The sequence below is a fragment of the Propithecus coquereli genome, unplaced genomic scaffold (genome assembly GCF_000956105.1).
Source record: "Propithecus coquereli isolate 6110/MARCELLA unplaced genomic scaffold, Pcoq_1.0 Scaffold354, whole genome shotgun sequence".
NCBI classification, from domain to species: domain Eukaryota; kingdom Metazoa; phylum Chordata; class Mammalia; order Primates; family Indriidae; genus Propithecus; species Propithecus coquereli.
This window is the reverse complement of record NW_012149219.1, coordinates 1,854,200-1,867,160: the sequence shown is the minus strand read 5'-3', so window position 1 is coordinate 1,867,160 and position 12,961 is coordinate 1,854,200. Positions and strand designations below refer to the sequence as shown.

Sequence of the window (12,961 nt, the reverse complement as noted above, 5' to 3'; positions counted from 1 at the left end):
CAGGGCTTGAGGCAGGAGGACTGGTCATTTCCACCCAGGAGTTTGAGGCTGCAGTGAGCTATGGTGATGCCACTGCACTCCAGCCTGGGTGACAGAGCAAGATCCTGTGGAAAGAAAGAAAAAGAAAGAAGAAAGAAAGGAAAGAAGGAAGGAAAGAAAAGAAAGAAAGAAGAAGGAAGGGAGGAAGAAAGGAAGGAAAGAAGGAAGGAAGAAGGAAAGGAAGGAAGGAAAGGAAGGAAGGAAGGAAGGAAGGAAAGGAAGGAAGGACGGAAGGAAGGAAGGAAGGACCAAGACTAGTCCACTGAGTCTACAGATGAGGAAACTGAGGCCAGAAAGCCCAGAGGTGAGCTTTCTTACAAACGCTGTTGGGGCCCTGGTGGAGGCACTTGGCTCTACTCTGTTTTGGAGCTCGTAGCTAACCTGGCGTGCTTCCTTTGTCTGCTCTATGAATTCAGTGCTTACCTGAAACCTCCACCCAACCTGTTTGCACAGTTGGAAAACCCCGCCGGCTGCAGAGGCCGGGAGATAATCGTGGCAACACTGCAGCCTGCAGGTAAGTGTGAAGATAACAGCAGGACACCTGGAGAGGCTCTGGCGGGCACGGGGTGCCGCAGCTCATCCCTGCGCAGAGAAAGATGTTCCCCAGAGAGGAGGGCGTTCCGTGAAAAACTGGGTTCGGGCTGAAAGGATTTAGCCAGAGGAGTGGTTTGTTAGCCAGAATTACATTTGCCAAAGTTTACTGGGGAAAAAATTTAATTTCCCACTGTATTGCCAAGAGGATTGAGTCTTTTTACCTGTGCTTTGGAGATGAGTTCCCTAAAGATGGAAAATGGCCCGAGGGTCATCTTTCACCCCTGCACACAGCAGCCTGCCCGGTCAACTGTGGCACTTGGTCCTGAAAGCTACTCCAAGTTGACAAGGGAAAAAACAGTCTTTTCACGTTAAACTCACTTCCCTATGGGAGAGTTTTAGTAGACTACATCAGAGAAATGCCACAGATGCTAAATATCCGGTTTTAATACATCTCGAAACATCTTTTAAGACAGTGCAGAGAAATGCAGGCTGGGTAATAAAGTTACAGAGAAATTCAGGGCATTGATCAGTTGTAACCCAAAGATGCCACTAATGAAATAATGTCAACCTACGTGGGGGTCTCCAGTGACACATCAAAGAATTCTTTTTCACATGAAGTGGGTAGAAACATCCAATGAATTGAATAGAAGGAACTGCATAGAAACATCTTCAGATCTCTGCTCAAATGTTACCACTTCCGGTGAGGTTTTCTGCAGCCGCCTTATCTAAAATTGTAAAAACAATCCTCCCCTCACTTCCTGTCCCTCCCCCTGCTTTCTTTTTCTTCTTGGCACTTACTAAATATATCATACATGTAAACTGTTTATCTTTAGTTAATGTCTGTCTTCCACATTTGAATGAAAGCTCCAGGAGAACAGGGATTTCTTTCTGTTGTATTCACCGCTGTACGCCGAGCTCAGGGCAGTGTCTGGCACTTGGAAGAGCTCTCAATAAACAGTCACCGAATGAGTCAATGGCTGGAGATAACATGCTTATCAAATGTAAAGACAGCACAAACCCAGCAGGGCTGGAGAAAATATTAAATGGCAAAGTCAACAACCAACATTATCTTGACAAGTGAGAACAATAGTCTGAAGCCGGCAAGATGGAATTTAACAGGCTATGTAAATCAATCCCACACTTAGGTTTCAGAAAAACAATTGCATAAGAACGAGATGGGAAAGATAATGAGGCGAAATAATAGCTCTTGCAAAAATGACAGGGTCCCGGATGACAGCCAGCTCCATCTGAGTCAAAAATAAAACCAGCCTGTCCGAAAGTGTGATCTTTGCTGCCATCCCTAATTGAAATAATCATAGTTTCCAGTACACGTGTGCTCATATGCGTTCCTTCCTCGGAACTCACATCCTTTCTTACACGCAGTGTGGCTGTGAACCAGGTTGCTCGTTGCAGCCCGGTTGCAAGGGCACAGGTGAGAAACCACCTCAAGGCCCATCAACAGGGAACAGGCTAAATGAGGGAGGGAAAGCCATGCCATGGAATACCCCACAGCCGTTAAACAAGGACAGGGAAATTCTTCATGTACTGATATGGAGAGATCTTTAAGGTAAATAGGTGTTGGGGGCAGGGGTGCAGAGATTGGTCGATTTAACAAAAAGGAAATAAATGCCAAGCTTTATTTAGATTTGGCTTAGAGCCTTGTTACTCAGGGTGATCCTTGACCATTAGCTTGGGCATCAGCTGGAAGCTGGTCGGACGTGCAGAGTAGCAGGACCAATCTCAGACCTACTGACCCAGAATTTGCAATTTATTATAATAAGATTCCCAAGTGATTCCTGTGCACATTGACATTTGAAAAGTGCTGTTTTATTTTTTTTAATTTGTGAACATTTTTATAATGGCAAACTATACATAACATAAAAATTACCATTTTAACTATTTTTAAGGGTACAATTCAGTGGCATTAAGTCTGTTCATAATGCTGCTCAACCAACAGCTCCGTCTATCTCCAGAACTTATATCGATTATCATAGAGGTTTTGAACTACTTGGGCGACCTTATATATAATTATAATTACATCTTCCTTATTTGTTCTTCAAGACACATCTCCCATTTGTTGATTCCTCAATCACTGAATGTGTGTCTCTTGAGTGTTTATGCTACTCCAGGCATAGTTCTAGGCACAGCGGTAACTGAAAAGACATGAGCTTATACCCCTAGTTACTTGACTGGAGTGATTTACTGGTCTTCCTTTTATCCAGGCTTATTGAAATATAAGGACAAGCAAAAAATGGAAAACAGTATGGTGTTTCCTCAAAAAATTAAAAACAGAACTAACATTTGGTCCAGCCATCCCACTGCCGGGTATATACCCAAAGGCAAGGAAATGAGCCTGTGGAGGAGATGTCAGCACCCCGCGCTCACTGCAGCGCTGCTGATGACAGCCAAGACATGGCAGCAACCTCAGTGTCCATCGGTGAATGAATAAAGCAACGTGGTGTATTCACAGTGGAACACTACTCGGCCTTTAAAAAGAAGAAAATCTTGCCACTGGCACCAACACGGATGGACTTAGAGAAAGCCTGGTGAAATGGGCAAGGCCCAGAAAGATAAATCCTGCCTGATCTCACTTACATGTGGAATCTAAAAGCTTCAACTCGCGGAAGCAGAGACAGCATGTGGTTACCAGGGCTGGGATGTGGGGGAAATGGGGAGATGTTGGTCACAGGGTACAAACTTGCAATTGTAAGATGAAGAAGTTCTGGGATCTGATGTACCGCCTGGTGACCACAGTTAAGAATGCCGTACCGTATGCTTGAGTGTTGCTGAGAGAGTCAACCTTAAGCCTTCGCACCAGAAAGGAAAAAAAGGTAACTGTGTGAGATGGTGGATGTGTTAACCGATTTGACTGTGGTATTCATTTCACAGTCTGTACGTGCATCCAATCATCATGCTGTATAGCTTAAAAAAGAGATGCTGTTTCAGAGCATGAACGTAACCCAGCCTGTCTCACACCATCCGCACGCTTCAGAGGATGCAGCCACCCTTCTCCCCACCTCACTTCTTGTAGCCTTCCCTCTTGTTCTGGAGGCCAGCCTTGAGTCCCTGCCCAGAAGGTTCTCCGGGATCTCCGGGAACACTGGTTTTGCAGGATCCTCCTCCTTCATTCACTCAGAAGTGTTCGTGGCTGCACTGATGCCAATGCCAGCTGATTTTGCCCAGCCAGACCTTGCTTACTGAGGGATATCTGTAAGCATGAGTCTTTGCTCATCTTTTGTCACCCTGTTCACATCAGGAGTGAGCAACCATTGCAGTCAATCCCTGCTGGCCCGGGGTAATTTTCAGTGGCTACCACCCAAGTGTTCGGCCAGCTGGCAGAATCCTGGCCTTAGCTGTGCATTCTCCTCCAAGAGCACACAAGGGTAATCTCAAAACCAGCCCAGGAATTCTTTCCAAATTCAAGGTCACAGACACTGCAAGCAGCATGACACCACCATCACCTGGCAGAATTAGGAACCTGATAAGGCACTGAGCAATACTGTCATCGAGTGGGAACCGACCCACCACAGAGCGGCCAGCCTCTGTGGGTTACCTCCTCTTCCAGAATCATGACGTCCACATTCACCTTCCCCTCCTCAGCATGTGGCCAGTCTCTCTCCTTTGTCCTCTGCCTTCTCTGCTACACACCCAACCCAGGCAACAATGTTTACTTAGCCTGTGATCCTTACCCTGTCGGTATTTCAGGGCCAGAAGCGCCACACAGATGGCCACATGTATGAAGATCTTGCCTTTGGGTTGTGTAGTATGGGTTCGGGTAGGATTCGGTTCATGCCTTGTAGACAGGCAGACATGGAAACTCACAGTTTACAGGAGCAGAAGCAGCTATAGGAGCCCGGAACAGTGCCTTTTCCTCAGTTTATCATGTCCGGCTTTCAGCAAAAAATTACAAGGCTTATTAAAGGACTAAAAACACAGTTTGAAGAGACAGAGAAAGCATCAGAACCAGACCTGGATATAACAGAGATGTTGGAATTATCAGACCATGAATTTTAAATAACTATAATTAATATGCTGCACGTTCTAATGGAAAAAGTAGGCATTCAAGGAAAGATGGACAATGTAAGCAAAGAGATGGAAACACCAAGAAAGATTCAAAAGGAAAAGCTAGAAATCAAAAACACCACAACTCAAATGAATGCCTTTGATGGGCACATCAGTAGACTATCTGTGGCCAAGGAAAGACTCAATGAGCTTAAAGACATGTCAGTAGAAACTTCCAAAACTCAAATGCAAAGATTATATAGAAAATTAAAAAAAAAAAGGAACAGAACATCCAAAAACTGTGAGACCATTACAAAAGCTGTAACATATACATAATAGGAATACCAGAAAGAGAAGAAAGAGAGAAGAGAGCAGAAGAAATATTTGACTGAGAATATTTCAGAATTAATAATAGACACAAAACCACAGAGCCAAGAAGCTCAGAGAACACCAAGCAAGATAAATATCAAAAACTACAATTAGTTATATCATATGCAAACTGCAAAAAATCAAAAACAAAAGAAAATCCTGAAAGACGGCAGAGGGGAAAAAAAGAAAACCATCTTATCCACAGAGGAGCAAGAATAAGAATTACATAGAATTTATCTTTAGAAACTATGCAAGCAGGGACAGAATGGAGTGAAATATTTAAAGTGTTGACAGAAAAACAGCAGTAACAACAAACTAGAATTCTGTATCCAGCAAAAGTGTCCTTACAAAGAAAAGGAGAAATAAAGACTACCTCAGACAAATAAAAATTAGAACTGCTCTCCAATATCCTTGCCTTGTAAGACACATTAAAAGAAGTTCTTCAGGGCCCGGCGTGGTGGCTCACGCCTGTAATCCTAGCTCTCTGGGAGGCCGAGGTGGGTGGATTGTTTGAGCTCAGGAGTTCGAGACCAGCCTGAGCAAGAGCGAGACCCTGTCTCTACTAAAAATAGAAAGAAATTGGCCAAACAACTAAAAATAGAAAAAATTAGCCAGGCATGGTGGCGCGTGCCTGTAGTCCCAGATACTTGGGAGGATGAGGCAGGAGGATCATTTGAGCCCATAAATTTGAGGTTGCTGTGAACTAGGCTGATGCCATGGCACTCTAGCCCGGGCAAGAGAGTGAGACTCTGTCTCAAAAAAAGAAAAAAAAAAGAAAAGTGAAGGGATAGAGAAAGATATACCATGCTAACACTATTCAAAAGAAAATGGGAGTAGTGATATTAATTTCAGATAGAGGAGACTTCGGAGCAGGGAAGATTATAAAAGATAAAGAAGGAAATTACATAATGATAGAGGGGTCGATTCTCCAAGAAGATATAACAATCCTTAATATGCATGCATCTAACAACAGAGCATCAAAATATGTGAAACAAAGACTGCAAAAACAGACAGATAAATTCACTATTATAGTTGGAGATGTTAACACCCCTCTATCAACAATTAATAGATCCAGCAGACAGAAAATCAGTAAGGACATAGTTGACCTGAACAGTACCATCAATCAGCTGGATATAATTGACATTTATAGAATACTTCATCCAACAACAGAATACAGATTCTTCTCAAGCTCATGTGAGTATTCACCAAGATAGACCACATTCTTGGCTATGAAACAAACCACAAAAAATGTGAAAGAATAGAAATCATACAAAGTCTGCTCTCAGACCACAATTGAATTAAACTAGAAACCAGTAACAGAAAGACAGCTGAAAGCCCAAAATTGTATGATAAAAATCAATAGATGCAGAAGAAGCATTTGACAAAATCCAACAACGATTCATGATAAAAACTCTTAGCAAACTAGGAATAGAGGGAACTTTCCTCAACTCAACAAAGAACAACCACAAAAAAGAAAAGAAAGAAAAATCTCCAGCTAACGTCATGCTTAATGGTGAAAAACTAGGTGTTTTCCCACTAAGATCAGAAAAAAGGCAAGAATTTACACTCTTAATACTGTTATTCAGCATTGTACTGGAAGTCCCAGCTAATGCAATAAGACAAGAAAAGGAAATAAAAGCAGTATAGATTGAGAGAGAAGAAATAAAACTTCCATGATTATCTGTGTATAAAATACCAAAGAATCAACAAAATACTCCTGCAACTAATAATGAATTATAGCAAGTTTGCAGGATTCAAGGTTAATATGCAAAAAACAATTGCTTTCCTATATACCATTAAGAAACAACTGGAATTTTTAAAGTTAAAACACAATACCATAATACCATTAGCATCCCCGAAAATGAAATAATTAGGTATAAATCCAACAAAATATCTATAAGATCTATATGAGGAAAACTATGAAACTCTTATGAAAGACATCAAAGCAGATCTAAATGAATGGAGAGATAGTCCATGCACACGGATAGGAAAACTCAATATTATTAAGGTATCAGTTCTTCCAAACTTGATCTATAGATTCAATGAGATCCCAAACAATATCACAGCAAGTTTTTGTGTGAATATTGACAAACTGATGCTAAAATGTATCTGGAAAGGCTACAGATCCAGAATAGCCAACTCAGTATCAAAAGAAAAGAACTAAGTCAGAGGACTGACGCTCCCTGACTTTAAGACTTACTGGAAAACTAGTAATCAAGACAGTGTGGTACTGGAAAAAGAAAGGACAAATAGAACAATGGAATAGGACAGAGAGCCCAGAAATAGACCCACATAAATATAGTCAAATGGTGTTTGACAAAGGAGCACAGGCATTTCAATGGAGCAAGGATAGTTTTTTCAATAAATGGTGCTGGACTAGCTGGACAGCAACAAAAACAGAAAATAACAATCTAGACAGACCTTACATCTTTCACAAAGATTAACTCTAAATGGATCGTAGATCTAAATGTAAAATGCAAAACTATAAGACTCGCAGATGATAGATAGGAGAAAACCTAGATGACTTTGGCTTTGGTGATGACGGCTTAGCAATGACAACAGAAGAACAATCCATGAAAGAAGTAATTGATAAGCCGACTTTGTTAAAATTAGAAACTGCTCTGTGAAAGACACTGTTGAGAGAATGGGAAGACAAGCCACAGACTGGGAAAAAATCTTTGCAAAGCACATATCTGATAAAGAACAAAATATACAAAGAACTCTTAAAACTCAATGATGAGAAAACAAGTAACCCAACTAAAAAATGGGCAAAAGATCTGAACAGGCATCTCACCAAAGAAGATCCACAGGTGACAAACAGGCATACGAAAAGATATTAAACACCATAAGTCATTAGGGAATTACAAACTAAAACAGTGAGATATTACTACAAACCTATCAGAATAGCCGAAGTCTGAAACGCTGATGACAACAGATGGCGGCCAGGATGTGGAGCAGCAGCACCTCTCGCTCATCCGTGGTAGGAGGCAAAACAGTACAGCCACTGCGGGACACTGCTTGGCAGGTCTTTACAGAACTAAATATACTCTCACCATGTCAGCAGCAATTATGCTCCTCTGTATTTACCCAAATGAGTTTAAAGCTTTTGTCTACACAAAAACCTACACGTGCGTGTTTACAGCAGCCCTATTCATAATTTCCAAAACTCACTAACGCCGACATGTCCTTCAATAGGTGACCAAATAAACAAACTGTGGCACACCCATGCAAGGGACTATTATTCAGCAATGAAAAGAACTGAATCATCAAGCCACAGAAAGACATGGAGAAAGCTCAAATGCACACTACTGAACGAGACCATGTAAGAGGCTACATACCGTGTAATGCCGACCATGTGACATTCCAGAAAATGTAAAACTACGAAGGCAGCAAAAAGATAAGTGGTTGCCAGGGGTTAGAGGGAGGGGAGGGGTGAACAGGCAGTGCCCGGAGGATGTTTAGGGCAGTAAAATCATTCTGTATGGTACCGTAATGGTGGATACATGTCATTATATATTTGTCAAAACCCAGGGAATATACAACACCAAGAGTAAACCCTAACGCAAACTATGAATTTTGGGTAATAATAATGTATCGGGATGGGCCTGGTGGCTCACATCTGGAATCCGAGCACTCTGGGAGGCCAAAGTGGGAGGATTGTTTGAGGCCAGGAGTTCAAGACCAGCCTGAGCAGGAGCAAGACCTTGTCTCTAGAAAAAATAGAAAATTAGCCATGCCTGGTAGCATGTGCTGTAGTTCCAGCTCCTCAGGAGGCTGAAGCAGGAGGATCGCTTGAGCCAAGAAGTGTGAGGTTGCAGTGAGCTATGACACCACTGCACTCTAGCCCGGGTGACAGAGTGAGACTGTGTCTTGAATAATAATAATAATGTATCAGCACTGACCTATCAGTGGTAATAAATGACCACACTAATGCAATAGTAATAGGAGAAGGGTGAGGAGGTATTTGGGAACTCTGTACTTTCCACTCAATTGTTCTGTAAACCTAAAACTGCTCAAAAGAAGTCTACTAAAAATAATGAGTCCTCAAAATAATTAAAAATAGTATTGCTGTATGATCCAGAAATTCCACTTATGTGTCTATATCCAAAAGAATTGAAAGCAGGGGCTCCCACAAATATCTGTACACTCATGCTCATGGCAGCTCGATTCACAATAGCCAAAAGGTGGAAGTGACCCCAGTGTCCGCCGAAGGACGAGTGGACAAACACAATGTGATACAGGCACACGATGGAATATTACTCAGCCCTCAAAAGGAAGGAAATGCTAGCACACGCTACAACACGGATGAACCTTGATGACTCCATGTTAGGTGAAATAAACCAGTCGCAAAAGCACAAATACTGTATGATTCCACTTACATGAAGTACCTAGAATAGGAAATTGATAGAGACAGAAATAGAACGGTGGGTGCCAGGGACCAGGGAGAGGAGGAAAGCGGGTGCATTTAACGGGTGCAGAGCTTCAGTTTTGCAAGATGAAAAAGTTCTGGAAATGGATGGTGGTGACGGCTGCACAACAAAGTGAAAGTACTTAACACCACTGAACCGTAAACTTAGAAATGCTAATACGGAAACTTCTATGCTATGTGTATTTTAACACAAAATTTTTTAAAATAATAAGAGTATAAGTAGACATTTGGCATAAATTTGTCTGCTGACAAATTATTCCTGGGGAAAAAAACTGACAATGTAGTTATGATTTCTGGGGAGCAGGACTCAGGGCCTGAGCCGGGGAGATTTTTCATACATTTCGAACTCTGAGCACTTTTTAAACAAACGTATTTCTCAACTTTTCAGTTTAAAAAGGATGGGGTTGTCAACAACTCGACCTCTCTTTCAAACAAAAGCAGGTAGTTCAAAACCAGAGCGGGGTTTTTTTCATATACATTTGTCAATTTTTAAATGGAGACCCTATATTTAGGACTTAATTCTTTTACGGACACACACGTGGTGGTGTGAACACGCAGGTTCTCATGGAGCCCCCTCCCCCTCTGTTCCTCCACTCAGCCAGTCCCTTAGTGTCGTCAGTGACTCCCAAAATAACATTCCCAAAGCAGCAAGTTAAACACGCCAAACACTTCATCAGTGCCATATGGACCCATGCGTTTGTTAAAGTCACAGCTTATAATCGATGTATTCTTACAAATTATTATTACGGATGGCAGATTACTCTGCATGATAATCCTCTTTTGTCTGAGGCCTTTTCTCTGACAGAGACATCCTGAAACTCTAACTTATCTAAACAAATCTAGTCATCACTGTCCAGGGAGTTCTGTTCCTACATTTCCAGGAGCGTAGGTTTGCTCCTCGTACCCGTTCGCTTATGAAACCCCAGTGCTGCCGGCCTCCCGCTGTCTGGTGCAAGACACCCTAACCTTTTCTCACTTCTTCATAGACAGACAGATAGAGACACAGATACAGAGAGATCACACATTCAGAATAGAAATACATCATTAGTCTGCCATCTACACCTTGTTACTTTTGACTTTAGACCAACAGTTCTCCAACTTTGGCTCGCATCAGCACCACTGCTGCGGAAACACATCTCTGGGCCCCTCCCCAGGGATTCTGATTCAGTAGGTCTGGGCGGGGCCTGAAAATCTGAATTTCAAACAAGTTCCTGGGTGACGTAGATGATGCCGCTCCAGAGCTCACACTTCCAAAACGCTGCCTGTGAGTAAATGGCTTCAAAATCCGTCAAGCGGATGACAATGCTGAGCAGAGAGAATGAAAACAAACTGGAAAAAGTTCAAAAGCATGTTCCACTGTTGGAAGAACACTGTCTAAACAATGAAAATCACACAGTACGGAACTCACTAAGACAGAAGGGCTTTGTGGTGAATTTCCAAAGTCATCATCATCCTCACAATCGCCGGAGCTCTGCGGACAAGTGCCCCTCCGGGGGTGAGTCTGCGCCTTCTGCTTAACTTGAATCTGACGCAGGGAAGCTTTGCGACTTTGTGGGTAAGATGGACAACACCGTGCATCTTCCTCTGGGCCCCGTGCCTTCTTCCTTGTCCTCCTCGCTCCTCACAGCGAACTCCTGCGTCTCCTCCTCGCACCTCCACCGCGCAAAGTCCCAGCGCCAGAATAGGCTCTTCTTTGCTCTCAGAAGGAAACAGGTGTGAAGTGGCTGATGGGTGTCAGTGGGCGGCTCCTCTTCAGAGAAACTGATTTAAAATGCATTGTTTTCTCACCTAACTATAAATGTTATAGATGTTTAGCATTGACACTGGTGCAGAAAAGCTGCAACGTGTGGTTGTCCTATTCCCCGGTCCCCAGAACCCTGAGGGCAGCCCTGTCCGAGAGGAACGTGTAACCAAGCTGCCCTCTCAGGCTTTGTGGACGAGACTGCTGTCACCAGAGAGCATCGCGTGGAGCAACCCGCAGGGCCCCTTTGCCAGGCCTGCAAGGCAGCGCACGCACGGACTCCGCCTTCAGGGGTTCCTCGTCTGGCTGTGCCTCCAGGGACCCACCAGATTCTTCTGAGGGACACTTGCGCAGCAGCTCCGACGTGCTCAGGTCCTCCAGGTGACTACGGGCCTGAGACCGTGGCCCGATACCTGCGTGTCTATGCTGCAGCCTACACGGAGGCGACGCCACCGGATCTGAACGCGGTCCTCACTCGTGCCACGCCAGCCGTGCTGGAGGTGAGGACGAGCTCCAGGCGACACAGTGAAAGCATCTTCATCCTGAACACAGCACCCTTTAAATCATCTATTCGCTGCAACGACGGGAAGGGCATAAAAGAGCTTGGCGGGGAAAGAGGGAAGGAAACGCGGCAGGAAAGCAACAGGCAAGAGCAAGGGCGCGGAACGCGGCCCCACGCAAAGACGCCGAGCCGCGCGCGCTGCCCTGGGGCTCGGGGGACAGTGGGTGCCCCTGCGCGTCAGGCCCCGGGGCAGGTGGAGCCTTAGAGACGCGACACAGTGGGGAAGCATAACCGCTCCCATCAGCCGTCCAGGGAGCCCGGGGAAAGCAGAGAGCGCTCGAGAAGCTGCGCAGAGACCAGCAGCCGGGTGCGCAGACAGCCCGGTGTCGGTGCTGACGCTGTCCCGGGGATGCCTGAGCTCCCCGTCCTCCCGCACAGGCTGCGCCCCAGCGCCGCGCGGCCGGACTCGGGGCTTCTCCTGCAGCCTCCTCTCGAGCGCGGAGAGCATCTCTTAAAAGTCTTGGGTGACCAGAGATTTTAGAGTGGTCACTTGAGAACTGAGTACCCAGGACAATAGAGTCCGAAAATCCCCACGAGACACAGGCAAGCCCGCCTGTGGCGCTCCGCCCTCCCTCCCATCGCAGCCTGAGCGTTTGGAGTGGTTGGAGTGGTTGGCAGGAAGCGAGGGCTGCAGGAGGCCCTGCCAACTGCTTCAGCCACCCCGCTCTATCGGAAGCACAGCTGCGTAGTTTGGCATCCACCGAACTGCCCATCTCTCCTGAGTCTAAAAAATAGTCCTAGGAAACATGGAGAGACAGTACGATATTTAATTTTTTAAGCTGTGAGGCCTTTCGGTGCACACGAAAAAGAATACAAATTTATTCATGCTGTGATTGAAAATGTATTTATATGCTGTAAAAGAAAGTACAGAAAAAAGAGAAAAGTTTAAATGTAAAATCCTTTAGATTGTAAAACAGTGAATGGTTTTGTCCCCATAAATATTTCTTAAGATAACGTCTCCTTTAGAAATGACGACTGGAACACGTGCTCACCACAATCTCTGAAACAATGCAGAGATAATAAGGGAAAAGCTGGCCAGCTTTTCCACATACCCTCTCTCCAGTTACTCTCAAAATCTCACTATGATCAACCTTGACATCCCAGTATTAGCCTTACACACCGGTCCCCATTCTCCAGGGAAAACATAGACATGTAGGAACTTTTGGTTGCTATGGTTTTAGGAAAATCAAAGATAGATACACAGATACAGGCTTATGTTCTGCACACACGCACACGCGTGCGCACTCATGCTCGCTCTCTCTCTAGTTTTTCTCATTTAAAACAT

At 44.2% G+C, this 12,961-nt stretch overlaps 1 protein-coding gene across 1 annotated transcript in view; it reads left to right on the top strand.

Moving 5' to 3' along the window:
• FOXF2 (forkhead box F2) overlaps positions 1 to 12,961 on the top strand; it is a 165,660-nt gene that overhangs the window by 113,847 nt on the left and 38,852 nt on the right. Inside the window, exons 6-7 of the mRNA XM_012651372.1 lie at positions 493 to 553; positions 11,433 to 11,614. Coding sequence (XP_012506826.1) covers positions 493 to 553; positions 11,433 to 11,614 — 243 coding nt within the window. The remainder of the gene's footprint in view (positions 1 to 492; positions 554 to 11,432; positions 11,615 to 12,961) is intronic.